The sequence below is a fragment of the Propithecus coquereli genome, unplaced genomic scaffold, assembly GCF_000956105.1.
Source record: "Propithecus coquereli isolate 6110/MARCELLA unplaced genomic scaffold, Pcoq_1.0 Scaffold76, whole genome shotgun sequence".
NCBI classification, from domain to species: Eukaryota; Metazoa; Chordata; class Mammalia; order Primates; family Indriidae; genus Propithecus; species Propithecus coquereli.
The window spans coordinates 5648654-5664574 of NW_012153729.1; the positions used below are offsets into that span (position 1 = coordinate 5648654).

The 15921-nt window shown below is 59.2% G+C and overlaps 1 protein-coding gene across 1 annotated transcript in view; it reads right to left on the reverse strand.

The window, feature by feature from the left end:
- SDK2 (sidekick cell adhesion molecule 2) overlaps window positions 1–15921 on the reverse strand; it is a 150985-nt gene that overhangs the window by 22187 nt on the left and 112877 nt on the right. The window contains exons 30-38 of the mRNA XM_012662229.1: window positions 14793–14994; window positions 13767–13870; window positions 13223–13293; window positions 11667–11802; window positions 10031–10087; window positions 8589–8690; window positions 8314–8429; window positions 2940–3126; window positions 584–721 (exon numbers count right to left, since the gene is read on the reverse strand). Coding sequence (XP_012517683.1) covers window positions 584–721; window positions 2940–3126; window positions 8314–8429; window positions 8589–8690; window positions 10031–10087; window positions 11667–11802; window positions 13223–13293; window positions 13767–13870; window positions 14793–14994 — 1113 coding nt within the window. The remainder of the gene's footprint in view (window positions 1–583; window positions 722–2939; window positions 3127–8313; window positions 8430–8588; window positions 8691–10030; window positions 10088–11666; window positions 11803–13222; window positions 13294–13766; window positions 13871–14792; window positions 14995–15921) is intronic.

The window sequence follows — 15921 nt, forward strand, 5'->3', positions numbered from 1 at the left end:
TCAGGACACAGGGGAGGTCACCTGCAGAGCAGGGCTCTAGATCCCAGGTCCGCAGATGGCAACAGGGGTGCGGTGACCCCCAATCTTGTGCATCTTCCTGGGGAGAGGCTCCAAGGCTTTGATCTGATTCTCAAGGGGGTTCCTGAGCCCCCAAAGATGGGAAAGCACTAATTCAGAGTGAGGCTGAGAACCCTAAGGTTTGGGAAAGGGCGAGGAGGGGGCGGGACCTCAGGGCTCCCCTGCTTCCTGGGCCCGGCAGCCCTGTCTGTCTTGGGATGCGGTATCTGGCTCTGGTTTCCCTTCATCTCCTCCCCATTTTCACTGACCGAAGGGGAATATATTTAAAAGTTCTCTGCCTGGAAGTTAGGAGCCCAGGCTGTTGTTTCAACCTTGCCCTCAATTTGCTGTTGTTTTACCTTGGAAACTCCCCTTCCCTTGTCTGGGCCTCAGTTTCCCCGTTTATAAGATGGGGAGACTCTCACCACATCTAACCCGTGTGCGGTGGCTGTGACAGGGACCCCAGATGAGAGAGGGCCCTTGCGAAGCGAGAGTCTGGGGGGCCGTGCTGGGAGGGCCCACTCACCGTCCACGGGGGTGCAGGGCTCGTACACCAGCCGGTAGCCCTCCAGCACGCCGTTGGGGAACTGCGGGGCTTCCCAGGACACGTTCACGGAGGTCGTGGTCAGCTCGCTGAACTGGACTGAGCTGGGAGCGCTGGGGGCTGTGGGAGACAGCAAAGGGCTTTTGTTTCCTCCCTCTGCGGACGTCCAAAGCCCTGGGTTTGTCTCCAAGGAACAAGCAGGAGTGTCGGGCCTGGCCCGGGAAGAACAGGAGAGCAGGGCTTGGCACCAGGGGACGGTGGGAGAGGTCAGCAGGGGTCACCGGGCCCCCTTCCCCTCCTCTCTCAACTTTCCAGGATCAGAGTCCCAAGAGCTGGGAAGAAAGGAGACTTTATTTTTCCCTAAAGTCGGGGAATTCAGGCTCCCGCCTGCTAAGTGGCTCTGCGCCCTGGCTACGAGTGCGGGATAAGCCGTTACACCCCAGGGTCACCGTGGGGCAAGGCCATTTCCTGGCTTTGTGGGGTTCCTCTTTCGGCTTCCCTGGAAGCGAAGATAGTGGGTGTCTGGGCCTCAGAACACTAGCTGGGCACTAAACAAGAAGATGCCAGAACTGCAGCGGACAGACGTGGCCTTTCTCTCAGCCCCGGCTCCAGGGCTTGTCGCGGAGACGTCACGCTGTCAGGAGGAGCCAGAGCCAAGGACAGTCGAACCCTCCGGAGGAGATGTTTTCTTGGACTGAGACCCCTGGAGCAAACAAGGGGGCGGGGGCTCCTGCGAGGGGGAGGGCCAGAGGAAGGGAAGGAAGCGCCCCACTCCGCGGCATCCCGGGCTGGCCCGGGTGGGTGACCAGGCTATTATTGTCCAGTGCCGCCTCCCACCAAGCCGGAGCTAATCTGGCCCTGCTTCCGGCTCCGGCTGCAGGAGGCAGAACCAGCCAGCATCTTTGAAGAGGGGAGCTGAGCTCAGGGGGCCTTTCCTGCCTCCCCTGGGCTAGAGGGACATGGGACAGAACACTCTGTCCTGCTGCCACAGCAGCACAAGCTTCGGGCTCCCCAGGGGCTCCCATCTGGCCGATGACACCGTCGGAGAGTGGGGGACAGGCAGGCAGACAGACGTGCACATCAGTGCTCACACTCGGCCCAGCCTCAGCCAGCCCTGGGGCCAGCACAGTGAAAGGCTGTCCCTGGAGCCAGGGCTCGTCCCCACAGCCCTGGTCATCAAAGGAACCGACTCCACAGGGTGCCCTTTGCAGCTCTTTAAGGGCAAATGTCACTGACAGCATAGAAAGCGTCAGGTTGGACAGGATGTCCAAGGGGGGCCAGGACAAAAGGCTGGCGTCCAGTCCACGAGGACACAACTCTTGGTTCTCTCAGAAATCCTGGGTTCCAGCCTCTGCCGCCCTGCTGAGCAGCTGGGTGACCCTGGGCAAGAAGCTTGACTTCCTGGGGGACCCCTTGCTCATTGTGAAAAGGGGGTGCTGGCCACCCTGCCCGTCCCCAGGGCTTCTGGGAGGGTCACGTGTGACATTGCCTGAGAAGGAGCTCTGGACACTGGCTACCCGGCTCGCTACGCACACGTGGGCGCAGGATTCTCACCGTCGTCCACTCCTGCCTGGCCGCCCTGCCCCCACCAGGCTGCCCGAGTACAGCGGCCAGAGCGAGTCTCTCGGACAGAAACCAGGTCCTGCTGCCCCACTGCTCAGACCTTCCAGTGGCCTCCCGTCGCACTTAGAACTAATCCCAACCCCCTCCCCCAGACCCTCTGTGACCTGCGCTGGCCCCATTTTCTTGCAAGCCACCTGACTTTCTCTCTGGTCCCCTAATCCTCTCCAGCCTCAGGGACTTCGCATCTGCTGTCCCCTCTGTCCAGAACCCCGCCTTACCTCCCCGCCCACCTCCTCCTGAACGCCCCATGCTGGCCTCTTCTCCTGGCTCAAATCTCACCCTCTCAGGGAGGCCTGTGTTGGCAAACGCACCCAAAGCCCCCCGTGCACCCCCTGCCCCACCCGTGGATCCCCCGTCCTGGCCACCATTTGCTTGCTTGTGATCCACCCCCTGCCAGGGCAGGGAGCTTGGTGGTCTCACTCACTGTTGTGCCCCCACACAGTGGGACCTCAGAAAAGACATTTGATAAATATTTGTGAAATGAACGAAGCCAGGGGGATAGAAAAAAGGCAGGTGGGAGCAGGGTAGGGGCCCAGGTGGGCCGGCTGGCGGTGGGCTGGCCGCCTGTCCACAACGTGGGCTGCCTGGGGGCTCGCTCAAGGCCTGAGCACGTGCTTCCCGACTCTGGAGGACGTCTTGGGGGGAAAGGCAGGTGGGTCCTCCCACCCCCCACCCTGCCAGGCAGACCTACCCCGCCCCAGGGCCTCTGCCCCACCTGCTTGCTGGGTCTGGCCCCGGGTGGGGACGCTCCGAGGCCCGTCCCCGGCGGCGTTGAAGGCCGCCACGCTGACCATGTAGGCGGTGTACCCGGTCAGGTTCTTGAGCTTCACACTGTTCTCCGCCAGGAAGAGTGTCTTCACCCGCTCCGTGAGGTTCCGCCGCTGAGCTTCCCAGAAATAGATCTGTGGGCACAGAGGACTGTGGGAGTGAGGGCGACAGAGACCTCAGGCTTCCCTCCGGCTCCACCGACCCAGGGGCTGAGAGACACCTTCCTTTGTGGGAGTCACCTGGGAAACAGTATAGAAGTCTTGAAGAGTGGCTTTAGAAACCCTTCCAGAACCTTCCTTTCCATAGCCAAGACCCTAGTCTCCGCTAGACTGTCAATGTGAGGGCACAGCCCGGGCACCTTGGTTCGTGGCAGGGCCTGTCGGATCTAGCATAGATCTGGGACATCGGCACTCGGAAAATAGATCCTGGAGGAATAAACCAAATATGTCCCGCAGGGACCTGATGGGGAGATAAATGCAGCGCAGAGCCCGCCCCGACCGAGTGGGGTGCGAGGGGGGCAGCGTCGCATCCCCTGGGAGCTGGGGGGACGTTCCCCTCGCCTGCTCCGTCGGCAGCTGCAGATCACCCCCGGCCCCTCGCCTGCACACTGCACTTGCACAGCGGCTGCAGACGGGGGCCGAGGCTCAGACGGCATTCGCTAGCGCTGTGCCTCGGCCGGGCGACTTTCCTGAGCCACCCCCTTCCCAGGCTCAGCACGAGGGCCAAAGGCGAAAAGATTCTCTCCCAGGTGCGGGGCCGGTTTCCTAAGACACCTCGTGGCTGTGGAAGGTTTTACGCCAGGAACACAGCAGAGGCTCGATAGCGTTTTCGATTAGTGCATGTTTAGCGAGGGGGTGGGGGCGCTGCTAGTCATCGAGGCATGGAAGATTCTTGAACTAGTTCTAGGGCGGAGCCCACCCAGAAGTCGCAAGCCGGTCCCAGACCCCGCGGAGAATTGGAGGTCATTTGGCACCACCTGCTGGCCAATGAGGTTTGTGCACACCGCCAGCTTTTCAATTTCTCGGTTTCCCTGGAGTGAGACAGCGCTAATAAAATTGTTCCCTGCCCCCGGACCCCCCGCACCTGTGAGTGGCGGTTAGGACATCTTGTCACCATGAAATCCCTTTCTCCAACCCCTTTCCCCCTTTTGAAAAAAGATTCTCCTCATATGGGTGCCAGCTGTAGCCATTCGTTAAATCACTGATTCATTCACGCATTCGTCCATGGCTGATGCTAAAGATCTGGGTGTATCGGCACACGGGTGGTATCTGGCCACCGCACACCAAGAGGATTAACGGGTTCTCTTAGAGAAGAGGGTCAGAAATTGATTTCTGGAGGCCTCCGGTGTTCAGCCGTGGGAGCAGGAGTCGGCACAGCGGAGGAGGGTGAGGAGGGGCCCACAGCAAGGGAAACCGAGAGAAGGAAGCATTTTGAGAGGAGGGTGGGACCCGCCGTGTCAAACGCCACTGCACAGCCCACAGTCACTGAGGTCTGAGGTTTGAGCCGTGAAGGCGGCACGGAGTTGCTGGTGGCCTTGGCAGGAAGTGCTCTGGTGGGGCCATGGGGCAGAGAACCTACCCGGAGTGGTTCAAGACACTCCGAGAGGAGAGGAATTGGAGGTGTGAGTGCGGAAAATTCTTTTGAGGAATTCTGTTGCATAGGGACCCGCCAAGGAGGAGGTCGGGAAAAGGCATTAAAAGAGGAAACACGTTCTGGAACACTTTGACACCCTGCCTGTGGGAGACATCCCCTGGAGCGAGCAGGGCAATGGCCAGAGCAGGGGAGTGGGTTGGGATCTAGGACCCAGGGCGGCGTAAATACATAACCCTGTGCCCTCAGCAGGTGCGTCTCGTTTGTGTGCACTGAATTCAGCAGACCTCTGTTAGGTGATGATTAACAGGAAGAGGGACTGACGCTTGTGCAGAGGGCACAAAGGAGCCAAGCCTGGACCCCGGTCCCCGAGGGGTGCACTGCCGAGTTGGAGTGCACAGGCGGGTATCGGGTGTCTGCCAGAATGCACGCACTGCAGGGCAGGGTCTTGGTCTGTCCGGCTTCCTTGTGAGCGAGCACCCAGGGCCACGCCTGGCACATCACCGGTGCTCAGTAAATACTTGCTGGGTGAAGGAATGCGGGTGGGGCGGGCAGAGGAGTGTACCGCTATAACCACCACCTTCCATCGACTCTTCTCAACCCCCTGCCCTTTCTTTTCTTTCTTCCAGCATTACTGAGCTATCATCGACCAATAAAAATTGTACGTATTTAAGGTATAAAACATGATGTTTTGATCTATGTATACATCGTGAAAAGATGACCGCAATCAAGCTAAGTGACATACCCACCACCTCGAATAGTTACCTTTTTTATTTTGTGGTGAGAACACTTAAGATCCACTTTCTTCGCAAATTTCAAGTGCACGTAATATCATTAACTGTCACCGCCATGCTGTACGTTGGATCCCAGAACTTATGCATCTCGCCTGAGGCTTTGTACCCTTTGACCAGCATCTCCCGATCCCCCTGCCCCAGCCTCTGTAACCCCCGTTCTTCTCTTTGCCTCCTGAGTTGGATTATTTTATTTTATTTTATTTTTTTATTTTTTTTTTGAGACAGAGTCTCTCTCAAACTCCTGGGCTCAAGCGATACTCCTGCCTCAGCCTCCCGAGCAGCTGGGACTACAGGCATGCGCCATTATGCCCGGCTAATTTTTTCTATATATTTTAGTTGTCTGATTAATTTCTTTCTATTTTCAGTAGAGACGGGGTCTCGCTCTTGTTCAGGCTGGTCTCGAACTCCTGAGCTCAAACGATCCGCCCGCCTCGGCCTCCCAGAGTGCTAGGATTACAGGTGTGACCCACCGCGCCCGGCCCTGAGTTGGATTATTTTAGCTTCCACATATATGTGAGATTGTGCAGTTCTTTGTCGCTTTGTGCCGGGCTTATTCATTAGCATAATGTTCTTCAGGTGCATCTATGTTGTTGCAAACAGCAGAAGTTCCTTCGAGGCTGGGTGATACTCCATCGTGTATACACGCTCCACATCTTCTTCCTCCACTCATCTGTCCACAGACGTTTAGGTTGTTTCCACATCTTGGCTGTTGTGAATAATGCTGCAATTAACATGTGAGTGCAGGTATTCCCTCAAGATCCCAATTTCGGTTCTTCTGGATAAACACCCAGTAGTGGGATTGCTGGATCATATGGTAGTTCTGTTTTGAATTTTCGGAGGAACCCCCATACTGTTTTCCGTAACGGCTGCACCAGTTTACATTCCCACTAACACTGCGCAAGTGTTCCTTTTTCTCCATGTGGTCGCCAACATGTATCCCTTGACTTTTTGATAGTAGCCATCCTAACAGGTGTGAGGCGGTATCTCACTGCGGTTTTGATTTGCATTTCCCTGACGTTTAGCAACGTTGAGCGCCTTGTATACCTGTTCGCCATGCGTATGCCTTCTTTCGAGAAATGTCGATTCAGGTCCTTCGCCCCATGTTTTAATCAGGTTATTTGTTTTCCTTCCATTGAGTTGTATAAGTTTCTCATACATTTGCGCTATTAACCCCTTATGAGATGTGTGGTTTGCAAATATTTTCTCCCATTTTGCAGGTCGTCTCTTCACTGTCGAGTGTGTTCTTTGCTGGGCTCCTATCTTTTCTTGCTGCTTCTTATACAACTGGTCAAACCCAGCCCCGGTGAGATCCTTCCACACGCTACAAGGCTGGTGGGAAGTCATGCTTTGAGTTCATGGGCACAGCCTCGAGCGGGCTGGCCACGGGGCTACACTGCCCCAGTACATGCCTGCACACCCCTGTATTACTGTTTCCTATGTTCCCCTCTCCTCCCCTCTCCCCTGCCCTCACTCCCAGCTGAGGACCCTGCACTGGGAAGTGGAAGTCTTCCTAACAACCCTATTTAAAATTCCAACCCACCCCCGCCCTCAGCTCTCCCCTAACTGGCTTCAGTTACCACCATCTGGCGGTGTTATTTATTTTCTACATTGTTGGTCTTTTCCCCCTAAGATTTAAGCTCATGTCGACTCTTTGCTCACTGCTTTACTCCCAGCCCCAAAACAATACTGGGCACAAAATAACTGCTCAATAAAGGCGTGTCTGTGAAGGACAGAAAGACCGCAGCTCTAGGCACGTGCGTGAATGTGCCCGTGCGCAGGTGGCGGTTGGTCTGACCCAGGTGCAGGATGGTCTTAGCTGCGCTCACGGGTTGGTGGTGTTACTGCATCATCCGTGTTCGTAGATGTTGACGTTAATCCGTGGGGTAGCGCGTGTCTGGGAGGAGGCAGTTCCCTGTTTTCTCAGTTCACATCCACAGCCGCTGCTCAGGTAGAGGGAATGTTTTCTGGAACACGGGGACATCTGCTGTGTTACGTATGGTGTTTCGCACCCGCGCATTTCCTGGTCTGTATATTAACTCGCAACTTCCGAACCTCGACAGTCTGGTGGCTGCCAAACTGCTGCTGGCTCCACCCGGCCCCTTCCTTCCACGGGAGGCATATGCTGGGGGTGCAATATTTAGTCTTCCCAGCTGGTGCTCCTGGGCAAAGACGTGAGGGGTGTCATCCGTCTTTAGAGCTTCCTTGGCAAGACGCCCTTCCTCCTCCCCCTTCCTCCTCCACCCCAGATGGGAAGCGACTCCCAGGCAGGATTCTGTCTTAAATCGGGGCCACCTGTGTGATCAAGCTGGGTGACCTCGGCAAGCTCTTCCCTTCGGCTAAGACTCAGTTTCCACCTGTGGGATGAGGGGCTGGGCCAGGTAGATGGTGAGGTCCTTTGTGGCTCTCACTCCCCACCCTGGCCGGGGCACTGGGGCTGTTCTCTGGAATGACATCCGACCACCATGAGTTCCAGCCGAATGGGTACCTGTGCAGGAGGCAACCGCAGATGCAGCCAAGGGCTACGTGCTCCAGCTGCTTCACAAGGAGACACATTCCTTTTCGAAACCACTTCCTCTAGCGCTTGTGTGGCCAGGGCTTCCTCTCCACCCCTGGTCGGGGGAGAGCTGGCAGATTCTCTGCTATCTGCTCTTTGTGTGGCCTCAGCAGCCATGGCTGGAGATGCCTGCACTTGAGCTCAGCCTACCCTTAGGATGCTGGAGGAGGTGGATGTAGTTTTGCCCCAATGGTGTAATATTTCTGCAAATCGGGTGCTAGCAGCCAAGGTGGCAGGTGTGCATCAGAGCCTAAAGGGGGGCACACCTGGCTAGGAGGAGGGAGGGCCTGGGGACCTCACCCACCTTCTACCCATAGGTGGCTCCCCAGTCCCCAGCTGGCCCCCGCCCCACGCACCCCTTCTTTCTGCCAGAGCAACCCTACCTTGTACCCCTGGATGTCTCCATTCTGGCTGTCCAGTGGGGGTGGCTCCCACGTCACATCCAGCTGCGTGGCTGTGGCGCCGTGGACGGCCACGTTGCGGGGTGCTGCCGTGGGCACTGGAGGGTGTGCGGGGGGGAGTGAGTGTGCGAGGGAGTTGACTGGGGGAGGGGAGGTGGGCAGGGTGGGTTGGGGCCCCCAGGTCCGCAGCTCCTCTGGCTGGTCTGGGTCGGGGTGGGGAAGACATGCTGGGGCCGGACAGGGCAGGTGGCACTCACCTGCCTCCCCGACGAAGACCTCTTGCGGGGGGCTGGAGGGGCCCTCGCCCACGGCATTGTAGACGCTCATCCGTATCTCGTACCGCCTGTGCTTGTTCAGGTCTGTGGGTGACAGCGGGGAAGGGGCACACACTGAGGTCACTGTCCCTGCCGGGAAGGAGCCCCCCATGGAGGGCAGAGGCTGTAAGGGAGGGACGAGGTGCCCCTTGCAGCTCTAGTCCCCTGTGTGAGGCTTCAGGAAGAAATAGGTAAGAGGCGGGGCTCCGGGACGCTCTGTCTCCCTCCGCGCCACCCTGGACGAGGGTGATGCTGCCATACATTTCATTGCTCAACCGGACACTCTTGAGGCTGTGAATGTTCACACGGGGACGACCGGGGCAAACCAAAGCTGTCTTGGGTGCGCCGGGCCATAGTGTCACGCCCTCCCCACCTGTCCTCTTTCCTCCCCAGGACAAACACCCAAGTCCCCAGCTCTGGGGCTTCGGGCCCTGCCCACCAGCCCTTGACACAGGGAGGCTTGGCCTGGGGGGAGGTGCTTATTGGATATGAATTCTGGGCCAAGAAATGCCCCATTTTTGCCAAGTTTGGGGTGCTGGGTGGGATGCTTGGTGGAAGCTGGGACAGGAGCGCTGCTGCAGGGAACTGGGCTCAGTCACCTGGTGGAGCCGCTGTCCCTGCTGGGGGGGCTGAAGGGTCCCCCGCCCCCTCCACTCTTTCCTCTGGGCTCCCCCATACCCCCTTCCCCAAGGCGGGGCTGTCCCCTGCGACAGGGCTGTGTGTGTGTGTGTGTGTGTAGCCAGCCTTGCTAACCGGCCATACAGCTCCTGTGGGCCACTGGCGGAGGAAGGAAGGACGAGGACAATTTAGACTCACGCTAGTGCCGTTTTCTCCTGAGCAGGAGGCCCTCTGGCTCAAGGCCCTGTGCTTAGGAAGAACCGTGGCTGGGGCTTTAGGAAAAGGTCCAGGCAGGAGCCTGCAACCTACAGGAATGCGGCCCAGGCCACGGAGGGAAGACAGGGGCTGGTGGACAAAACTGCTGTCTGCTCCCTCTGGGAGCCAGCCCCAGGCTGCGAGACCCAAGAAGTGCCCTAGACATGACGCAGACGCCTGCCCACCTGCCCAGCCACGTCCCACAGCTCCTGCTGTGGCCCTGCCATCATCGTCCCCCTCCCCACCCCCTGCCCACGGAAGCACCAGGCTGTAGACTTTCCTTTTCCATCTCGAATTCCACAGAGGGCGAGCCGGGGGAGGGGAAGGCCTTCCCTGGTAACAGCCTATGTTTTTGTGTATTTGGAGAGATCACGTGTGTTAGGGTGGTCCCATTCTTTAAGCACCTTGGGGTGGGTACACCTCTCAGCCTGTGGTCAGGCGTCCTTAAGGCCCCATTCCCCGTCCCCGTGCGCGGCCTGGGCCCGCGGCGGGAGCCGCCATGCAAGACTTACTGTCCAGCTCGTACTGCGTGAGGCTGGGCCGGCTCAGGTTCCGCATGGAGTACATGGCTATGGGCGGGGGCAGGGGCCGGAGGGAGACAGCAGACAGAGGAGGTTAGTGCACGCGCATCCCCCACCTTGCAAAGAGACCCTGGCTGGGGGGCAGATGGGAGAGAGGTGGGGCTGGCAAGGCGAACAGGCATAGAGAGTTTCCAGGTTCCTGAGGCTGAGCTAGGGGCCAGGATGGGAGTGGGGGGAGGAGGTGGCTCCCAGGACAGTGCTGTCCCCACACCACTGTGCACGGCCCAAGGTCATAGGGTATCCCAAGCCCCTGGGAGCCTGGCATCCCTGGGGACAGCCCTGGGGGACCCTCAAGCCCTAACTCACTCCCTTACTTCAAGACAGAGCTCCTAGAAACCACCATGAAATACTGGCGTCGTTAATTTCTTCATATGAACCAGAAAACATTTTACTACCAGGAAATACGACTGCATTACACACAGGCAATATAAAATCACAACCACGGCACATGTCTACAAAAGAGGAAAAACAAAAACCACCGCCAAAAACGCAAGCTGTTGGATCAGCTACTTCCGAGTTTTTCTATTAATATTCCTTTGCTGTCCACTCCGTCATTCTGTCGTCTGCTAAGTCGCTAGCAGACAAGGCACAAGGTTCGAGAGAACCTCAAGAGGAAACGTCACCGTGGAGAGGCTCCCAGACTGCTGCCCCCCCTGCTGGTTGCTGGTGAGTGTCCCCCACCCGCCCGGGGGCCCCACTCCCCTGCATGCCTCCCTCTCCCCGCAGCTCCCGCCCTCTGTGAGTCAGTCGTGGAGCCTGGTGGAGTCCACGCTCACGACACACCATCTCCCAGCTCCGTCCCGACCTCGGTTCTGCGACAGCCTCCAGCTGGCCTTCCTGCCTCTGGTCCCCTCCCCGCCTGGCCAAGCCACCATCCTCAGGCCACCAAAGTGACCCTCCTCATGCAAGGGTCCAGCCACGTCATTCCCATGCTATGGCTCTCCCGGGCATCCTCTCTTCCTGGGATTGCCACCTGGCTCCTTGCTCTCCTTCCTGCTACAGAGGCAGGCTGGACTCCGAGGACCCCAAGCAGGGCAGTGACTCCTCCGAGGAACAAGGCGGGGCCGGGACTGCTGCTCCGGGAGAGGGGTGACCAAGCGAGGCTTTCATTCCCTCCAAAGCAGTGCGCTCCTTCCCACATGCCGGGCTGTCCCTGTCCCTCCTGCCTGGTTAACTTGGCATCATCCTTCAGCCTAGCGCCCAAGCCAATGCCAGGGAAGCCTCTTCCGACCTGGCTTTAGGCTCTCTTGAAATACTGCCCCGCTGTCGGCCAACGGGCCTTACACGTCTACTCAGGGTTACTTCTGGAACGCCTGGCTCCTCCTCGAGCCTGCAAGCTCCAAGAGGGCAGAGACCCTTTCTGTCTCGGTCAGTGGTGTCCCCACAGTGTCTCGGGGCACACGGAGGGTGCTCAGTAAATACTCAGTAAGTGCATGAATGGGATGGGGCAGAGGCGCTCACGGGGGAGGGAGGCAGGGTTCCGAGTTAGAGACATCCCGGGAAGCTGAGAGCTTCAGAGCAGCAAGGTGAGTGTGCCCCTCCCCGGACTCCCTCAGGTGTCACTCACAGGTAAGCTCAGCCCAGGTGGCCCCAGGGTTGTTGATGCCTCGGAGCGTGAAGCCCCTCAGTCCTTCGTAGAGCAGCTCCCGGTACCGGATCCGGAAGCCCAGGAGGATGCCGTTGATCTTGTCCTCGGCTGGCGGCTGCAGGGAAGGGAGGAGGGAATGGGGAGGGGACCTGGAGCACGGCTCACCCGCCCCACCGTCCTCCCCGTCATGACTCCCGCAGCCACAGAGCAGCAACTGTGTCTCAACTAGGAGCAGAAATCAAGATAACATGGAGCACTTTTAATTTGCAAAGCATTTCCCGAGGTCATTCGTCACTGCAGCGTTCCCCGTGAGGCAGGGGAGGTCAGGAATCATGCGGTTGCCCTCCAACAGAGCAAGAGACGGAGGCTCAGAGATGTTAAGGAACTTGCCCAAGATCACACAGCATTGTTGGGGCCTGGGCACGGTGCCGGACACATAGCGTTTCATGGAGCCGTTCCTTGTCCGGAGCTCCAGCCCTGATCACCAGCCTCCCCGGCCTGGTGGTCCCCACTCTTCAGCACATACAGGGGCGAGTGCGCCCCTCACTTTCTCTTTTGCTTCCACTCCCAGCTTAGCGGGAGAAAGGCTTCGGGAGAAGGTGTCAACTACTTTTATGATATCTCTTTTTAAAAACCTACTGAAACGGTTGAGCCTTTTATTAGCTCCTTCATTACTTCCCTGGCTGCTGCGGACACCTCCCCACCCCCTCTGCCACGTTGCCCAAGCTGCTCAGCCTTGTCCTGGTCCCAGCTACACCAGGTCATCTTCATCCAAGGCGAGGCTGTGTGCCCTCCTGGCTCTGTCTTTGAGGGCTCTCCCTTTGGGGGCTGCAGGGGGAAAGGGCAGGGCCTGTCCCTCGGATCTGAGAAGCAGGCAAGAGTTCACCACTTTGAGGCCACTGCGGGTGACCCACTGAGCTGGGGCACAGGAGGGTCCCAAAGGGCAGGACACACAGGCAGCCTGGGCTCTGAGTTTGCCCACGGCCTTCCCCAGGCCCCGAGGAGCAGGCGGCCGGGACAGGCGTGGAGGAAGGGGGCGTTTCCTCTCTCCCTGGACAGTGGGTTCCTGCTCACGGTGACGGACACACGTCTCTTTTAAGAATCCCTTCACTGACCACTGGGTCTGGGTTTCACGGAGATTCTGGGGGCCCTGAGAGCCTCAAGCACCATTTTGTCTGAGGATTCAGCAGACCTAAGTCTAATAAGCCTGGCCCTGCCGCTTGCTAGCTGTGGCATGGGCCGTTCGTGTCCCCTCTCTGAGGCTTGGTCCTCACCTGCAGAAGGGGATGGTAACACCTGCCTGATGTGAGTATCTGGAGAGTGGCATGAGGTATATGTGAATGTCCATGTGTGTGCACGTGTGTGTATAGAATGTTCTGTGACATGCACACCCCTGGATTTCTCATGCCTTCCCAGGTGCCCTGAAGGGCGAAGAACCTGGGGACTCCAGCAAGCCCTGGTGGGGACTGTGGCTTTCCCGTCCCAGTGCAGAACTTAGCTGAGTCCTTGTGCAACCTCTGCCGGCCGGGCCGTACCTGCCATCGGATCAGCACGGAGGTGGTGGTATGGGGGGTCACCGAGAGGATGGTGGGGGCTTCGTCCGGGGCTGCAGAGAGAGGCAGATATGTGGGCTTGGGGGCTGCAGCTTCAGGTCCCCAGGAGCCCATGGGGACAGAGTCTGCTGATCCCAGACTGTGGGGCAGGTCCAGGTTAAGCCACCCTCTGTGCCCACCGTCCCAACTTCTGCAGAACAATGGGCCAGTGCGGAGGGAGAGAGGTATTATGACCTGACCCCAGCCAAACCCAGGGGTCCCAGAGGCCCCTCTGCTCTTCCCTGCAGAGCCACAGGCCCCATTCACTGGTAGCTTTCCGGGGCACCAGAGAAAGAATGCACTAGAACGCCAGGCAGGGTCTGGGACCCTGAGCCCCTGGCAAAGGTCCCTCTGAGTCTGCCCCGGGGACTGAAGGGGCCTGGTGTTCCCCATCTTTAGAGGCCCCTCCCCCAGAGGAGAATGCCCAGTGTCCAGGAAGTAGCCAGTGGGCCAAGAGAAAGCCACCCATGGGGCAGGGGGCACTGACCGGCCTGCAGAGTGGTCAGCGACTCCGACTCCTCGCTGAACTCGCTGTCCCCAATGTCATTTGTTGCCTTCACTCGGAACTTGTAGGAAGTGAAGGGCTTGAGCCTGTGGAGGAAGCGGGTCCCATGAACCAAGGGGTTCCCTGAAGACCTGCCCACGCCTCCACCACGGGGTCTCACTGAGCTCTCCCCGCCTGGGAAAGGGGCCGGGCGTGCTGACCCACTACACAGGAGGGAACATCGAGGCTGAGGAAGGAGCTCTGCTACAAAGGGGGCAAGCCAGGACCAGGCCAGGCCCCCCTGAGCACCCAGGCCAGGCCCCCAGACCATGCCAGCTTGGGGTGCCTTGTGCCCCAATTTTAAGCCATCGGTCCCCAAGAAGAAATGTCTGCGTATTTCCTACCTCAGAGGACGACGCAGCCACGAAAGCATCAGCACCTCCCTCTCTGAACAGCTCTCCCCCTCGCCCCCAAACTGCCATCTCTGTCTTAAATTTAGCAAGTTGGGGAAGGGTGGAGGCTCTCAGGAGTTAACCAGCACTTCCTCTCCGAGCAAACGTCTTTCTTTTGGATTTATTGGGGTGGGGGAGGTGGGGAGGAAAGTATTGCTCAAAACTCCTGGTCACATCGCTAGCATATAAAAACCGCAGCCCACTGGGAATGAAATTGCAGCCGGAATTTCGGAGTGCAGCTCCCTGCCCTATTAACGCTGGAGAGGAAGATGCCGCCTGGCTGGAAGAATCGCTAATGAAGGATGACAGGCACTTCACCGGAGGGGACTTCCGGGCTCCAGAAATAGACGACTAAGAGGCGACCTTCCCTACCAGGGTTCTGGGGGGAAAGGGAGCGGGGGCTTAGGAGGGAGCTGGCCTGGAGGGGCGAGAGTGGACGGGAGGTCTGCCGGGCGGTGCGGGCTGAGGAAGAGAGTTGGCGGGCGGGGCGGGGGTTTGTCAGAGGGCCCCCACGCCCCCCACCAGGGGACCACCGCTGTCCCGGCTTGTCCCGGCTGGGAGGGGCCCCAGGCCTCACCTGTCCACGATGAAGGTGGAGGCGTTGTGGCTCACGGAGGCGGAGTGCAGCGCCCACCGGCCGCTGGGCAGCTCGCGGGTCTGGACGGTGTAGTAGCGCACAGGCGAGAGCCCGTCGCTGCCCGGCTCCCAGGACAGCAGCACGCTGCGGGCTCTCACGTCCTCCTGCTGCACCACCGGCTTGCTGGGGGGCTGCGGGCGGTCTGGGGGGCAGTGGAAGGGGAGGAGCGGGTGAGTCTGGGCCAGGTGGTGGCCGAGAGGGCCGGACTTTCTCAGGGGAGGGAAGGGGGTGCTCTGGGCTCTGGCCTGGGGCCCCGTTCCCACTCATTTCCATGCACAGGGGCTTTGCAGATTCTCACACCGGTGCACAGCCCGCACCTGGGTCTCCTGGTCTCCTAGAGCCCCACTGCCTGTGAATTTACGTCTCCTTGGGGCAGCCCCTGACCAAGGGCTGGCAGCGAGAAGGTCCAATGCCCCGCCCAGCTCCTTTGCTCCTGCGCAACAAGGCTGGGATGGGACCTACGCTGCCCCCGACGGAGCGGGACGGAGCCCACGGTTCCCACCGTGGCACTCTGCTTTCCATCTCACTCTCGCGTGGCTTCCTTCTCTCCCCAGCCCCACTTCCCCGTCCCCTCCTGCAGGGCTTCTCAAGCTCAGCACTGCTGGCATTTGGCCTGGATGAGCCTTGTGGGGGGCTGTCCTGGGCACTGAAGGACGCTTAGCAGCATCCTTGGCCTCTACCCACCCAATGCCGGCAGCAGCCTCTACCCACCCAAGCTCGACAACCGAAAGTAGCCCCTAGTTAAGAACCACCGTCCTGCTGGTTTTCCTGAGAATGTTTCTAATACATCACTTCCACACCAATCGGGCTCTCAGGCCCCCTGCTGGGGAGCCCAGCCTCGGGCAAGGTGCTGGCTCAGGGCAGCCTGATCCTCCAGCCGGCCTGGTACGACTGGCGTGTGACGGGGGAGGGGAAGCTGGTCACCAGGCCACCAATTTCCCTCTGGAAACCAGAGCAGAGCAGGCTCCCGGGGACGGGCACTCCCAGCTCAGCTCTGGAAATCTGCTAGGGCTCTCGCCGACCTTGACTTCGAAGATGGGAGCCCACTTTCCATTCCAGACCACACCCG